This window comes from Colias eurytheme, chromosome 28, assembly GCF_061535395.1.
Source record: "Colias eurytheme isolate Ceu_HAF_F1 chromosome 28, ilColEury1 Martin Lab GWU primary, whole genome shotgun sequence".
NCBI classification, from domain to species: Eukaryota; Metazoa; Arthropoda; class Insecta; order Lepidoptera; family Pieridae; genus Colias; species Colias eurytheme.
The window spans coordinates 1,276,170-1,292,135 of record NC_143007.1 but is presented as its reverse complement, the minus strand read 5'-3'; the positions used below and the strand labels follow the sequence as shown (position 1 = coordinate 1,292,135).

At 30.9% G+C, this 15,966-nt stretch overlaps 2 protein-coding genes across 2 annotated transcripts; one reads left to right on the top strand and one right to left on the bottom strand.

Annotated features, from left to right (window-relative positions):
- Positions 1-2,799: 2,799 nt before the first annotated feature.
- On the top strand, positions 2,800-14,886 carry LOC149896448 (uncharacterized). The gene is made up of 7 exons (XM_090117384.1): positions 2,800-2,861; positions 3,307-3,377; positions 4,454-4,610; positions 6,671-6,779; positions 7,706-7,865; positions 12,032-12,157; positions 13,350-14,886. Exons 2-7 carry the CDS (start codon positions 3,309-3,311, stop codon positions 13,542-13,544), a joined length of 816 nt encoding a protein of 271 aa, XP_089973510.1. The 5' UTR covers positions 2,800-2,861; positions 3,307-3,308; the 3' UTR covers positions 13,545-14,886.
- Positions 9,356-11,602, bottom strand: LOC149896449 (differentially expressed in FDCP 8 homolog). The gene has a single exon (XM_090117383.1). The coding sequence runs from the start codon at positions 11,382-11,384 to the stop codon at positions 10,065-10,067; it is 1,320 nt and encodes a 439-aa protein (XP_089973509.1). The 5' UTR covers positions 11,385-11,602; the 3' UTR covers positions 9,356-10,064.
- Positions 14,887-15,966: the final 1,080 nt, after the last annotated feature.

Genomic DNA, 15,966 nt, shown 5'->3' with positions numbered 1-15,966 from the left:
CTTACCTCACCCCCGCGCGATCAGACATAAAATGGGCCATATTTTTCTGCAAGGACGATACGCAACGAAGATTGACAACATTAATCAAATTGACTTAAAGTAATTTTATTATTTTGGATTTGTGATTATCGTTTTTCGTAGAAAATGGTTAGATATTGTGCTGTTTACGGATGTATTTCATCAGAAAAACGCGAAATTTTTTTTACGCTAGTCACAAATGTGCCAACCATAAAGCGTTAACACACACATATTTTGCAGTCTCTACGGTGTGACTGTCAAAACGATCATTTTGTATGGAGTGTCCGGGGTGTGGCATCAATCTAAATTACTGCTCAACGTGACATCATTGACCATAACGTGATGTAAATTATTACCTACTGACACAATAAGCTCGATTATGTAGCTCTTTTTATTTAAATCATTTATTTTGGGCTAGAGCTCTTATTAATTAATGATTTAATATTATAAAAATATATTGCTAAAATGTTTGAGCCGCAGCTTTAATATTATAAAAATATATTGCAAAAGCCTAATTAGAATAATAGAAAAACGTCGCATAGCCTTAAACTTTCTTATTAGATATGGAAAATTAGCCAAAACAATAAAAAAGAGAGTCAAAGCAGCTACTTCGGTGTCTGTGAGAAAGTTTCTCAATATTGCGACTTTAAGAATTGTTTATTTAAATCATTTCCATTAATACCCATACATGACGAACTTATCGACATATTCAGATTGGCAGCGGTTTGGCCCGGCCCACCGCCACGACCGGCTACCCGAGTAGCAAGGGACTCCCCATTTAGTGCGGCTAATATCTTCTATATATACTGAATGATGGAAAAACTTCAACATCGCGATGTAGCTGGTGCTATTGGATTGGCTGTTCCATTATGGAATGACGTTGCGTGACGCGGGTGCGAATAAAGTCTAGCTAGAGTTTATATATCTAACAAGACTCGTGTATTACGTCTTGACTCTTGGCTCTAGTTTATTGTCACGGCCAAATTCAATTAAAAAACTAAAAACGCTCTACATTCAATATATATTTCAAAAGCTCTGCATTTACTGAACTTCAAAATTTAAATTGGAGCTTTTAAATGACGAATGAAGAGTTGGCTCTACCTACATTTTCTAATTTTAAAACCTAAATGTGTTTTATAATTATGTAGAGGTACACGTTTTGGTTACCTATCGTGCAAATAAAGCATGCTGCAATTATTTATTGTGGACTTATTGAAAATAAAAATGTAGAGTTGTTAAGGCTCGTATAATTTACATTTCGAATAAAAGGACATTGAGTTTGAAAAAATTCAGAAAACAATATAATATGTAGTATGTTTAAATCCAATTTTTAAAACAGTATGTATTATTTACTGGCTGCTGGATATTATGTTTCGTCATTCAAAAAAATGTAGTTAGGTACTTTATACCAAATTCGCAAAGTTATTTTGGCGCCATATTTTTTACCTTAATTAATTAAAACTTGATGGCGTTCTATTTGTAAATCTTTGAGAATTAATTATTTTTCCTTTATTTACAACTTTCTCCAATTTATAATTGATCTAATCTATTATCTAATAAAAACATTTTATACGGATACTAGATTTCCACCTGCGGCTTCGCCCGAGTTTTCAAAGGAAAACCCGCATAGTTCCCATTCCCGTGGAATTTCCGGGATAAAACCTATCCTATATGTTAATCCAAGTTACCCTTTATATGTGTGCTAAATTTCATTGTAATCGGTTCAGTAGTTTATGCGTGAAAACCATACATACATACATACATACAAACCTTTCCTATTTATAATATTAGTATAGGCTAAAGAATTATAAATTACTAGCTTTCCGCCTGCGGCTTCGCCCGCGTTTTCAAAGAAAAACCCACATAGTTCCCGTTCCCGTGGGATTTCCGGGATAAAACCTAGCCTATGTTACTCGTGGATAATGTAGCTTTCGAATGGTGAAAGAATTTTTAAAATCGGTCCAGTAGTTTATGAGCCTATTCATTACAATCAAACAAACAAACAAACAAACAAAGTTTTCCTCTTTATAATATTAGTGTAGATTACTTTAATAACTCTACCTTGGTTATAGTATTATCTATATAATATTAGCGTGACTCTACATTCATGTTTATAGAATAAAAATATAGAAGTGTGCATAATACAATATGCATGGAATCTATTCAATATCGTTTAAACAAGGTTATCGAACTATTGAGTACGACACGCATTGTTGTACTTACTACCCGTAACTCACGCAAGTCATAGCTTTGTGTTGATTACATTGAGATGGTCTTTAATTTTAGATATTATAGAAGTTAACAGATCAAATCAAATTAAGCTATTATTAGGATTATCAAAAGCATATAATTATTATCAAACAGGTTCAATCTTATAACTACAATCGGAATAATAGAAAATAGTTTTTTCGTTTATTTCATTTATCATACAGCCATTTGTCAAATTAAGTAAGTAAGTGCAATCTATACATATACTATGTTATACCACTATAACGCAACAGTAAAAAAGAAAACATATAAAATTTTAAATTTCCCGCCATTTTTAGCTTAACTTATATGTATATGGCAACATCAATTAAATGTCACGTGGTCGCAACACAATTTAAATTCGTAACGATAATATGAATTTGGTATTATTTATTGATGTTTACTGCTAAGCAACATATTATATAATTTCTTGTATAATTTATGTAGGTAGGAAATATTCTGTTAGGTATTTAAATTGCAACCCTTATTAATACAACATACTTTACAGCGCATGCGAAAATAATGTCAATGAAACAGGGTTATAAAGTAAAAATAATGCTTTACTAAAAAATTGTGTTATATAAATTCGAAAAAGGGTGAATATTATTCAAGAAATTAATTAAAATATGGAGATATTGTTTAAAATATTAAATTCAGTTTTATGAATAAATTCCCGCCCATATTTGTGTGCACCACAAGACTATTTATTTATATAAATAATTTGGATTGAAAAATGTAAAAAAATGTTGCGATAATTTTTTTGTGAATCCCTTTGTTATTTATTTATATAACTATCGATATTGGATGGTTAAGTAATTTCTAAGATTGATTAAAAAATGTGTGTGTTGTGTCAGATATAAAAATGTGGACCTATAGAGATAAAAAAAATATTCTTAAAAGAAAAAAATATTTGAAAAAGGAATCATCATAATTTTAACCGCGCGAGCGAGCCTATTATTCATTGATTTTATTTTACAAATTTATTGAACAAAAGCTTGTTCATAATATTGAATAATGTTAATTATGTTATATTTTTTACAGAAATGAAAGAAATGGCAAATACAGGAAATTCGAGTGCTGTATTTTTTCTTGGATCCAGAGCTCACTATCAGGTACTTATGTTATTATTCTTATATGTAAATTTATATTTATAATTTAATAATTTAATACTGATGATGAAATGAGGTCAATTCAAATATAGCGCGGTACTGCAGGTAAGTTATTATTAGTATTGCAGGAATGCACACTAGTCAATACCTACCGATAAATTTGGCGAAATATTTAATGGTTTAAGAATCAAATGTTTATTTGCTTTGTTCTTACTCAAAAAAATATGAATCAAAGGAGAGATAATCGAAATGCATCTTATATACGAAAACTAACAGAACTGCTTTATGTAATTGTTTGGGAAAATGGTTCACACGAAAATAATTCTTATTTTAATGTGAAAAAGTCAATAGAATAAAACATCTATAATATGCAATTTGAACATAATTTTTTATTCATCAGATATTTTTTGTTCAAATATTTAAAAATATTAAGGCGATAACTATTAATACACGCAGGGTGCGTTGCCTACCGTAATTGCTTTCCAAAAAACATTTTTTTTACTGCTACATAATTGATATATTTATCATTATTTTAGAGCTATGTATGTCGATCTTTACTTAGCCTTAGCCACAGCGTTGTACCACAGTAAACAAAATACATATACGAACAGTAGGGAAAATACCTACAAAACGTTCGAAACGGCTCACTCACGCGTACGCATATAACCAAGACAATAGTTATATTTTAACTTTTGTTACTTCTTTTGAAAGACGACCTATGACTTCAAAAACGTGGCAGAATATATCCTATACTTAGTTGAATCACAAGTACACGCCACCACGTTACGTTGTCGCAGAATCGACTACATATCGACGACTTATTTGAATCGACTTATCTATAACTATTAGCTGTGCCCTGTGGTTTTACACGCATTGCTCCGCTCCCGTTGGTCTTAGCGTGATGATATTGTATAGCCTATAGCAGTATAGTCTTCCTCGATAAATGAGCTATATAACACCGAAATATTTTTTCAAATCGGACCGGTAGTTCCTGAGACTAGCGCGTTCAAATAAACAAACTCTTCAGCTTTATAATATTAGTATAGATTTTCAAATATTTTTCGTATGTTTGTCACAAGATACTAGACCAACCCACCTACGACCAAGACAGTGGTAACACATCAACAGAGACGTTATACCCAAATGCCTCTGTGGAGGAACTTTGGAAGGAGGTGGATTGCGATAGTCCGAATTGCAATGAGCGTAGCTTGTGGAATTATGAGCCTGATGTTAATGGTGAGATTGTTTTATAAAACTACCTTATAATTTAGTCTGGGAATATTGTTGCTTATCGAGGGAAAACAATCGATGCTAAATCGGCCTAGCCATTCTTGATATATGTATTACAATCCCTACTTAAAAAAACATATAATTTTTATTAAAAAAAATTGTAACTGGGTCGTTTTCAAAATAATTGTACATTACTACAAAATGTTTGTCCCCCTAAAAAATCTTCGAAAAAAATATGGTTACGACTGAAATAAATCATTGTTAACGTTTTACAGACTAAACTTAAGCATACTGCATATCATTTCTGATGAAAAGCAATGAATTGCGATTCAAATTCTTACATAAATTTAATGTGAAAATAAAGTAACAAAAAAAGCTCCATACATTTTTTTATTGTCCCCTATGTGGACGACAATGAAAACCAATATTTTTATCAGAATTTTTGTATGAAACTTCCTATTTTTTTGTATCATAATTAAAAAGCAATGTTTGAAGTGTTATATCTGATAGATTAAACTATTTAAATTACCTTAAATAAACGAAGAATGACATATTATAAAATGTCCCTATCAATCGTTACAATTTCGTGACACTGATTTATTGACATAATTAACCAACTTCTTGTATCACAAAGAAGAGGAATCTAACTCTAATCATTGGCAAAACTGGTCATGTCACGAAAAGTAAGGTCACATTAACGCGCCGCCATTTTGTTCGTCGTCCAGACATGGAAGAAGTCCTGTAGTGTGCTGTGCAAAAAATTTAGTTACATTTTCCTAACGACGTATTCTCAACAAAAGTAAGTACATTTTGAAGAATTCACCTACCGCAATTGTAATATACTTAAATTATGACTAGAGTAATAGATTACACTTTCAATCTAATGGTAAATGTGATTATGTTTTGTGTAAAAGTATTTCTTAGGTTATTTTTTACATGTTACTGACGAACAATTTCTTGACATTTACTGACGTCAGTAAATTGTAGACGGTAAAGCTGTGGTCTCATGTGTAAAGTATGAAAATAAGATATTAAAATGTGTGTTAAATTAATGTAACGAATAAAAATAAAGGAGAAAAACAATAAATCTCTCAAGATTATTTTTTTGTAACTACAGGCCATACTTTTTAAACCATGATGTAGGGTTAGTAAAGTCGGGCTTAGGGACTTGACTTTTCCTGGGATCTGATAACTTTTTTATAGTGAAAGCGGATCAGTGAGTCTTGGCCTCCAATTTTACAAGTGGTTTCTGATGGGATAACGCTTGCCTTATTGCATTTAGTGTTGATCGCTTTTCCACCCACACGAGTGATGCTTACTTTTGTTTTTATTTTTATTCAAAATACATATATCCAACAGCTTTTTTTAGTTTCAGAATGCCGCTAACCGGTGCCGAACGGCAAAAAAATACATTGAAAAACTAAAAAAGCAAAACCCTGAAAAATATGAAAAGAAAAGGAAAAAACACCTCGAGAAAGTGAAACAAAGACAAAGAAAAATATCAGATCTTAATGACAGTGAAAAAGAAGCTCGAAGACAAAAATGGAAAGAAGCTAATGATAGAAGAAAATAAAAGGAAAACCAAACAGAGAATTATAAAAATTGATTGTTTCTTGATTATTTTGTAACTAAAAATATATTTTTTTTTAACTAGTGACTTCTTACTTTTTTATATGTAATATTACCGTATTCTGAATACAGCCTTACTTTTACAACTTCCTGACATTTCCTTACGAAACAGTTTACTGACAATTTCGTGATGTACAAATATTTTGAAAATGACCCAACTAGGTATATGAGCATAGATATATTTTTATTTCATTGATTACTAGCTTAAAGCCTTACATGCATGCCTGTGTACAAATTTTAATTCCTATTCACTCACTTAAAGATGTGGTTTTGTGACAATAAAAGCTTAGTTTGTCTGTTCGAATTTCATCAAAATCGATTTAGTAGTTAAAGCACATAAGCATAACAAAATAATTAGTTACCTACGCGTTATAATATAAGAAACAATATTACATATTATGTTTTATTAATATTTATCTTTGTTTTTTGTTATAAAGTTAACTTCGAAGCAGATACAGGAGTAAAGAAGAGAATAAGTAGTCAATCTAGTAATGCTCTACTATGTGACAATATGCAACCGGCCGCTTTGAATGATATTCGTGACAGGTAATTAATAGTAAAATAATAAAAATAGCTAAACTTATTTCAGTTACATATTTTTAAACAATTTTCAAAGGATAAGATAAGAACTCTGATATCCGAACTTTATTTATTTTATGGGGATTTTTTTATTTTATTTGTCTGGATATTTATCATAATATAATTAATTTGAAATAATTACATTCAACTTACTTTTAAGCTAACTTTGAACATAGTATTAAAAATTACTTACTATTTTTTATAAAAATATATACGTCTACGTATCGAATTTGGATGACTGTAAAATTAATAGTAAGGCGTATATGTGTAAACTAAATTATGCGTGTTTCAATTAAAATGCATATTTAATAGCATAAAAATTACAAATTCATTTTGTGATATAGAGATAAATTTAAATCGCGTTCATTCCCATAATTGAAATAGCACTTCTATATTTATTTAAATCATATTCATACACAAAAAAAAATATTAACTAAGTATTTGTGTAGTTATTTTATTATTTTATCAATATATCCAGTGATACAGAAAAACACAAACCACGCCGTACATTCCTCTCGTTCCTAACGTCTCGAACGCGTCGGAAACGTCGCGTTGAAAACCCTCAATATCTAAAACGCATGGAGAGCGTTTTGACGACTTGCACGTATAGAGTCGTGTAGATTAAAATTACACGTAACATGTATCAAAATATAAAAATACTCTTTCATATTCTTTAAGATTTTCGTAAAATGTAATGCTTATATAAAACAAAATAAATTGATTTAGCAAATGTCTCAAAAAGTAGAAACCGCGACGACCGACGTACATTCATATCATTAAGATTGTAATAATATAACTTCTTTATTTATTTAAATAATATTGTATACACATAATACATAATATTTTTAGTATATAATAATATAATATGTACTTATTTTATCCAATTTATCCAGTGAAACAGAGAAACACAAACCACGCCGTACATTCCTCTCGTTCCTAACGTCTCTAACGCGTCGGAAACGTCGCGTTGAAAACGCTCAATATCTAAAACGCATGGAGAGCGTTTTGACGACTTGCACGTATAGGGAGTCGTGTCGATGTCTGGATTGCCAGGTGAGATATTATTTTATTTATGTTTTTAGTGTTTTTAAAATAATTTTTTGAAAAATTATAGGTATTTATTAAATGTAAAATTTTAGATTCTGTACTGTGTCGTTGTACTTCACGTGAACTAATACTGCTACTTACCTACTCTTTCACGCAAATACTACTGAACCGATTACAATGAAGTTTGGTATGCAGGTAGCTGAAGACCCAGAATAAGACGTAGGCTTCTTTTTATACCGGAAATCCCACAGGCTTAGAATCACTGAACAGATTTTATAGCAATAGAAATACTTGTAATGCCCGTGGTTACTGGTAAAAATAATGCCTACAGTCAAGTTGCATCGAAATCGGTTCAGCCGTTTTATTGTAATCGAGTTTCAAACATACAAAATTTAAATACACTTTTGGTTGCAGTAGCTTAACCATTAACGTTAAGCTAATACCTACTTGCAAGAGATTTCAAAGGTTCGATCTCCAGGAAAGTGAGAAAATAAATATTTTTCTGTGTCTTGATCAAAAAAAGATATGTATGAATAAATTATAAGAAAAAGCGATATTTCAGAATTTTATAAAGGTTAACTTAACAAAAAGCAAAATAAAACACCAAAATAACTTTAAAACTCTTTATTTTCATTGTTCTTATACAATAGTCAATTTAAAGCTTGAAGCCAAAATGTAAACAAGAAAAAAGTTAGTAATTTTTGTTAATTTATTAAATTGAATATACCATGAGTTTCACACTATTTTATTTTTAAACATTAACTACCTGTCATAAGATTTTTTTTTCAAATATATCAAACAACTAGCGGTCCGCCCCGGCTTCGCCCGTGGTACATAATATTTACGTTTTCTCTACATAAGAACCATCCTCGTACTTCAAGGAATATAATAAAAAAAGAATTATCGAAATCGGTTCAGCCGTTCTCGAGTTATGCGCTTACCAACACATTTTGCGATTCATTTTTATATATAAGATTATTGTTTTTATAACGTGTTATTAGTTTAATTATTTATATTGTCCAGTTCACATCACTATACAGAGTAGAGTACCAGAGTGTAGAGTGCAACAGAAATATAATCCATACTAATATTATAAATTCGAAAGTCCGTCTGTTTGTCTGTCTTATCATTATTCTTTCACTGCTTAACTACAGCACTTATTTCGATGATTTAGTTGAGGAGTCAAAGTAAAACATATCATTCAGATTTCTAATTACTTTTAACTCATTGACCACCGAGCGGCCCGATCGGGCCGAGACACAATAGATTTTCTATTGTGTCTGTGATCCGAGGACTGACGGATTAAGCAGTCACATAACTTACTGTTTTCGTTAGTTCTGTTTTATTTATTATATGTATTAGTTTAAAATTGTTTAACAACTGAAAATATACATAGATATACATATTTACAATCCTTCAGGTGTTGTAAACTTAACATACACAAATTCTAGTTAATTTTTAAATGTGCTAAGTAATAGCATTATCTGCAGGTGTTATGTGATAAAAAATATAAGTAAAAAAAAAAATGGATGAAGTCAACTCTGATTTATTGAGAACAGAAAGAACAGCTTTTACAGCATTATATTTAGCCTGCATAAGTATTCTTAACATCAATAAGTCTAAAAAATATACAGTAAAACATAAAACCTCCTTTTTTGAAGTCAGTTATTAATTCCTAGCATAGCTATTTCAAATATACATGATGTACAATCTTAATTACAACCAATTCTTATACCAAAATAAGCAAAAAGCTTAGAGCACCAATGGAATACAATGCATTTAAAAAATTTTGAAGCAGGGCATTTTTAATTAAATTTTTGTGATAAATTTTCTATTCTTTAAAAATTTCTTTAAATATCATAGTCATTTTCCATATATAAGTTTTAATATACAATTTTTAAAATATTCCGTGATATATTATAATATTATGTTAATCTATTGCTTTTTCTGAACACAAAGTCAAAAATGCACATTTTCAATGCTAATTTTAGTGTCATTTTTTCTAAGAACTACATTAAAATGGTAATCAAATATGAACAACTGATCAATGCCATTTGCATTTAATACAATATTTATTCAACATGTTTTTATTGAATCACAAATACTAGAATTTAGTTTGAAAATACCCAATAAAGGGGGCAACCCTACTTAGGGCAATGTCAACTTACAATTATTTACAATATAAATAAAACAATATTACATGCATTATTGTACAAATTTATCAATTTCGTATTCCGAAGTAGCGTCAACATCGTCAGTAAAATTTAGCTTCTTCCGTTCATCAACTCGGATACATTTAAGGCATTTCTGGCCCTTTCGGAGCCAACATCCTCTATGGTACATAGAGTTACAACGATCGCACATTAAAGCCCCACTATCAAATGGATATAATATCTCATTATTACCACAAACTTCACACAAGTAACCTTTTCCGGAGCACAACGCACATTTCGTAATATGAGCGCGACATATTTCCGTCAATTCTGTTAATTGTGTTTCTAAGCTTCCATCGTTGATCGCTTGCAAATGTGACATACTGTACTTCTTATTCACGTCACCAAGTTGCACAAATAATGGTGATAATAGATTTGTTCCCTCCGCACAAGCACATAAGTAACGCCTCATCCATTCTAAGTCCCTTCTCATTTTGTGAACCCACTCCAACTCTGCTATAAAACTGAATAACTTCGAATTTATATTCTCGATATCTATATATGGTCTAGACCAAGATAATGTAAGCATTTGATATGCTAATCGAGACACATAGCGTTTATCCCAATCCCAATTGTGAATTACTCTTGCCGGTATCGCAAATAAGTCATTCCAATGGCATGTAGTACAGAAATACATACCAGTGTAATCACATAGCCTCGGTTCATTCCACGAGTCTTTAAATGTTAGTGTGGTCTGACATTCCGCACATTTATAATCCTGTGCCGCTAAACCCTTTTCGGGACATATATTCATTTCAAAATGTCCCTTTTCTGTCATAACAACATGCGCACAAACTCTACACACATCATCGACACATTTATAATGACATACATAACCACAATCTGTACAAATATAAGAGCTCTGAACAATACTCCATATAACACCGCTACAATGATCACAGTATTGCTTTCTATTGCTAATATTAATTTGCTGCTCGAAATGGTGGCCCTTTATCGTGACTTTGGCCCGTAACTGCCCATCGTTGTCTTTTAAATCCTCTAATCGTAATCTCAACTCGACCAAATATCGTACGAGCCACTTTCGCTCGTCGGAACACTGCGGACTACTTAGAACCAGTTCTTTGCATTGAGTTATGGCCTTTTCAATGTCTTCACGCGTTGCTGCGCTGTGTATCTTCAACTTTTTATTGGAAATAGACTTTGGGATGTAGTTTGAGTCGATGCTTTCGTCTGCAGAAACACAACCAGATGTAGATGAAGATGATCTAGAGGCGTCTTCCACGCTACGCGGACTGCAACATATCAAACTGTTGCGATATTTAGGCGAATCATTAGCTAAGGCTGCAGCCATTGTATTTTATCACAAAGCAATTAATCCAAATCTGTACAGCACTTCGTCAAATCAATATATCACTGCGCATTTGTCATCTATTTATGTTAGAATATTATTTAAATACTACGTCATAAAATTATACATGGTTTCTTTGTTTTGAAGTTATTTATATGGACAAAAACTCAACAAATAATTTTACATTTTATTGCAATGACATAATTCGTCCGTGACTTTGACGTTTCGAAATAATATGTCACGCATGATGTTCGTGTCAAATGCGATGTTCCATTTTACGATAAAAAAAATAACCTCCATGTTTACTTTAATACTTAAAGTATTCTATTCATTTAATTTTTATTTTATTTATTTACATGAGGCAGCATTTCCCAGTGCCCATATACTGTTAGTTGTAATTATTCTAGGTTTAGTAAAACTACATATACTTATTTCGAGTGGTAACATACCATTTTTTGTTGATAAAATGAGTACTTTTATACTTTTGGTCTTAGCGTGATGATATATTATTATTAGAATTTTACAAATCGGACCAGTTCCTGAGATTAGCGCGTTCAAATAAACAAACAAATTCTTCAGCTTTATAATATTAGCATAGATTAATTAACTAATTTAGATTATTTTAAGAATATTTAATATTATTTTTACAGAGCCGTTACTTCGAATATGAAAGCGACACGGAAGGCTACAATTCGGAAGAAGACTATACTTATAACTACAGCGTAAAAGATGTAGAAGCTCAAGCTATGGATAACGATGAATCGGACGATGATGAGGTAATCTAGTTTCTTTTTGAATACTTATATTTATAATTAACTAGCGGTCCGCCCCGGCTTCGCCCGTGGTACATAATATTTACGTTTACTCTACATAAGAACCATCCTTGGACTTCCACAAACATAAAAAAAAGAATTATCGAAATCGGTTCAGCCGTTCACACGTGATGCCGTGACAACGCGAAACGGGTTTCATTTTTATATATAACTAGCGACCCGCCCCGGCTTCGCACGGGTGCAATGCAGGCTGATACTAAATACACTACAGAAAAACTGTGAACGTTGTCTAAAAAACATAGCGGCCCGGCCGGCCGATACCGCCGCAAATGCTACGTCCCGCAATTTTTAAATCTGTAATATCTTCGAAAATATTCACTTAAATCATACGGTGTAAAGGGCCATATAGATCTATATTAAATGAACAATGTATTCAAGGTATTTAATTGGTTAAGAATTAATGCTGTATTGGTGAAAATCGCTTCGAAAATTAGCTATTATTTGTCGTAAAAAGTAAATGACAAAAAAATGTTATTGTGGATTATCCATAAGAGATAGACATATACCATCGCGGACTTTTCTGTAGACCTTTTCAATGTATATAATACTTAGTACATTATTTTGATAAAACTCTTAGGGTTTAGCCTGCGTTTGCAATATAAGCCGAAAAAATGTAATTTTTTACGACATCACATTAGAAACCTCAAAAATAACAGTACTTCTCCACTATTTAATGGATGTTATTATACATATAAACCTTCCTCTTGAATCACTCTGTCTATTAAAAAAAACCGCATCAAAATCCGTTGCGTAGTTTCAAAGATTTAAGCGTACAAAGGGACATAGGGACATAGGGACATAGGGACAGAGAATGCGACTTTGTTTTATACTATGTAGTGATATAGATTAATAGATTAACAAAAAATATGTGCTTTACATTCATAAAATAAAGATGAAATCTCTCTGTAAGTTATGTCACAAAAACTCTGGAACGGCTGGACCGATTTTAACCGGACATTCACACTGACAGATAGTCGATGTGAAACAACTGGACCGATTTTTATGAAATTTTGTGTGCATATCAGATAAATCCTTAGGATAAATCTGAGAATCGGGCAATATTATTTTTCTACTATTAGTTGTGTGGGTGTCCTTATAAAATAGTCTTTGCATAATTTTTTTTATAACATTACAGGTATTCGTCCCCTACAATCCCGGAGACAATACATCCACAGATCTCCTCATAGACGACACGGAAACTATCACGTCAGTATCAAGCGCGAGTGAAACGGAACAACCGGCAGAGAAGCAAATACAACTAGAGGTCGCTGCTAGCACTTCTGCTGTGCTAAATGTGCTATTGTTCCATCCTGGCTGTATTGTTCAATAATAAAAAATAAATAAATAAAAAAAAAACATACTGTGTAAATCACGTAAATTTATTCTGTTGTGTAACTGTCAAATTCACTGTAAAAAAATTGGGTATAAAAAATTGGCTGCCAGACTCGTATGTGCTCGTATTTTGTAAAAAAAAACCGATAAAAAATACTTAGATTCCAACACAGGATTTCAAACTCGAATGCAGTGTAAAAAAATAAACGGCGGTAAAAAGTTGCTGTCAAACTCATTACTAAGTAAAAAAAGCGGGAAAGTTGTCAAATAGTTCGCGATGGTGCGAAATGTTTGTTTCCTGTTTTCTATACTTTTCTTTCTTTCTATTATTACGGTAACTTTCACTACTTTGTTATACCTACGTAATAACACTACATCGATGTAATCAAATATTAAATTATGTATTGATATAATATTGTAATTTGTTTAGTTTTTAGTAAGTTTACTGTGGTACCTATAAGCACACTATAAGTATTGTTAATCTCACTATATGTGTAATTTTAATTATTATGTTATAAACTATCAATTGATTTATATTAAAATTAATTCACATTATTTTTCGCTAATATAAATATGAATTAATATGAGAGATGATGGTGGGAAACAGCAAAAATGCGGGTTGAAAGTAATTCTGCCATGATATATAAGCAACGCTGTTTAAAATTATAGTATTGTATAAAATATACAGAAAAAAATCGTAAATTATAGGCATAAATAGTAAATACATAACATACGAAAATTATGTTGAATAGAATTAAGTTTCCTGTAACTAAGCTTTACGCCACTGGCGTTACTCGTTTGCAAAAAGTTCTTAAACTGTAAAATGTTGTTTGTACACTTGAAACTATTTCCTATTATCACAATAAAGTATGAAAATAAGAATTATATACTTACTCATCAAAAAATAGAAAGTAAGAATTTTAATTCATAAGTTTTCCTCGTCATGTGATAATTATTAATCTATTGATAGCTGTTAATTCAACCAGTGTTCATGTACTATGATAATTCATATAATGTCGACTCTTATATAAATATAAATTAAAGGAAAATATAAAATATATGAAAAATTTATAGGTACCTAATGAAATACCAAAATAATGATACTCTAATAATTCCTATGAGATCATAATGTTTTGTTTAACTTAAGCCTACTCAAGAACTAGGGTAGATAAGTATTATTTTTTGTCAAGGTAATCATTAAAAATCATTCATTTTCTACATATTTTCATGTTTAAACTTAGATTAATTTTGTTTTAGTCACTACCTAGTTATTAAGTAAATAATAAAAATAAGTATCTTGTTATTGAAATCAAAGTATTATCGGAGAATAATATAGATGTTTATTAACCACAGGACAGTTCTTTGGCATATTATGATAATATAATATTATGATATTATTACATATGTAATTTGTAAAATTGTAAATCTGACATGATTAAAAAGAGCAACTATGGAGTTTCTTGCCGATTCTTCTCCGTAGATACTGCTTTCCGAATCGGTGGTAAATGTTAAAATATGTACTTAATGACGTTTCAAAAGTGCTTCTAGAAGAAGTCTAATTGAATAAATAAATGTTTGAGTTTGAGTTTGAGTTTGTATTATAACGGTAATAAATCAAGACTTGAATCCGTTAAAGTATTATTATGTATAAGGCTTATTACAAAGTGGATTTACGAATTATGTAATCAACGATGTATAAATTATGTGAGTGAAATAAAACAATATGGCGAAATTAAATTTCTTTTATTGAGAATACATAATTTCCAAACATACTCTGTTAAATATTAACAAAAACTAAATTGACGATAGACTTCTATGCGTCACAACTTAAAATCAACTAAAGATCTTTATTACAACTGTATACAATCCTTTTTACTAAAGAAACCAGAAAATTATTATTGGAAGAAAAACTATTACACTGTTCAAGTAACGTATTTACTACTGGGATAATTTTTTGAATATCATAAATCAAAATTAACATTTCAGGCCGGCGCGGCGGAGCATTTTACATCAAACTATTATCGACATTGTCCTCAGTAGAATAATATTCAAAATCAAATAACAATTTATCAAAGCAATCACATGCGATAGGTAGCGCGCTGCGCTCCGCTGTATGTGCGCCGGCCCTTACATTTCTCCCAATAATTTGTAAAACATGAAATGTATCAACTCTGACAAACGAAAACAATTACAAATGCAAACATTATGAATACAAGTATCAATTCTGTACCAGATATACATTTAAAAACGCCGCAATACCTTAGCTATTGAAAATTGAAACTATCATTTATCCCTTACTTTATTAAAAAGTTAGAAAAAGGCGGGTTTTTTGACAATTCTCTTAAATTGTATTCACGCATATTTACCTAAAACTTACGTGTGCAGTGCTGCTCATTTATAATTAATATTTCAATCAATTT

Bases quoted from the DNA above. Each gene is read 5' to 3' on its own strand.
- LOC149896448 (XM_090117384.1), top strand. From the start codon at position 3,309: ATGAAAGAAATGGCAAATACAGGAAATTCGAGTGCTGTATTTTTTCTT. The intron at 4,611-6,670 runs GTGAGATTGTTT...TTTGTTATAAAG, and splicing joins TTATGAGCCTGATGTTAATG to TTAACTTCGAAGCAGATACA. The intron at 7,866-12,031 runs GTGAGATATTAT...TTATTTTTACAG, and splicing joins GTCGATGTCTGGATTGCCAG to AGCCGTTACTTCGAATATGA.
- LOC149896449 (XM_090117383.1), bottom strand. From the start codon at position 11,384: ATGGCTGCAGCCTTAGCTAATGATTCGCCTAAATATCGCAACAGTTTG.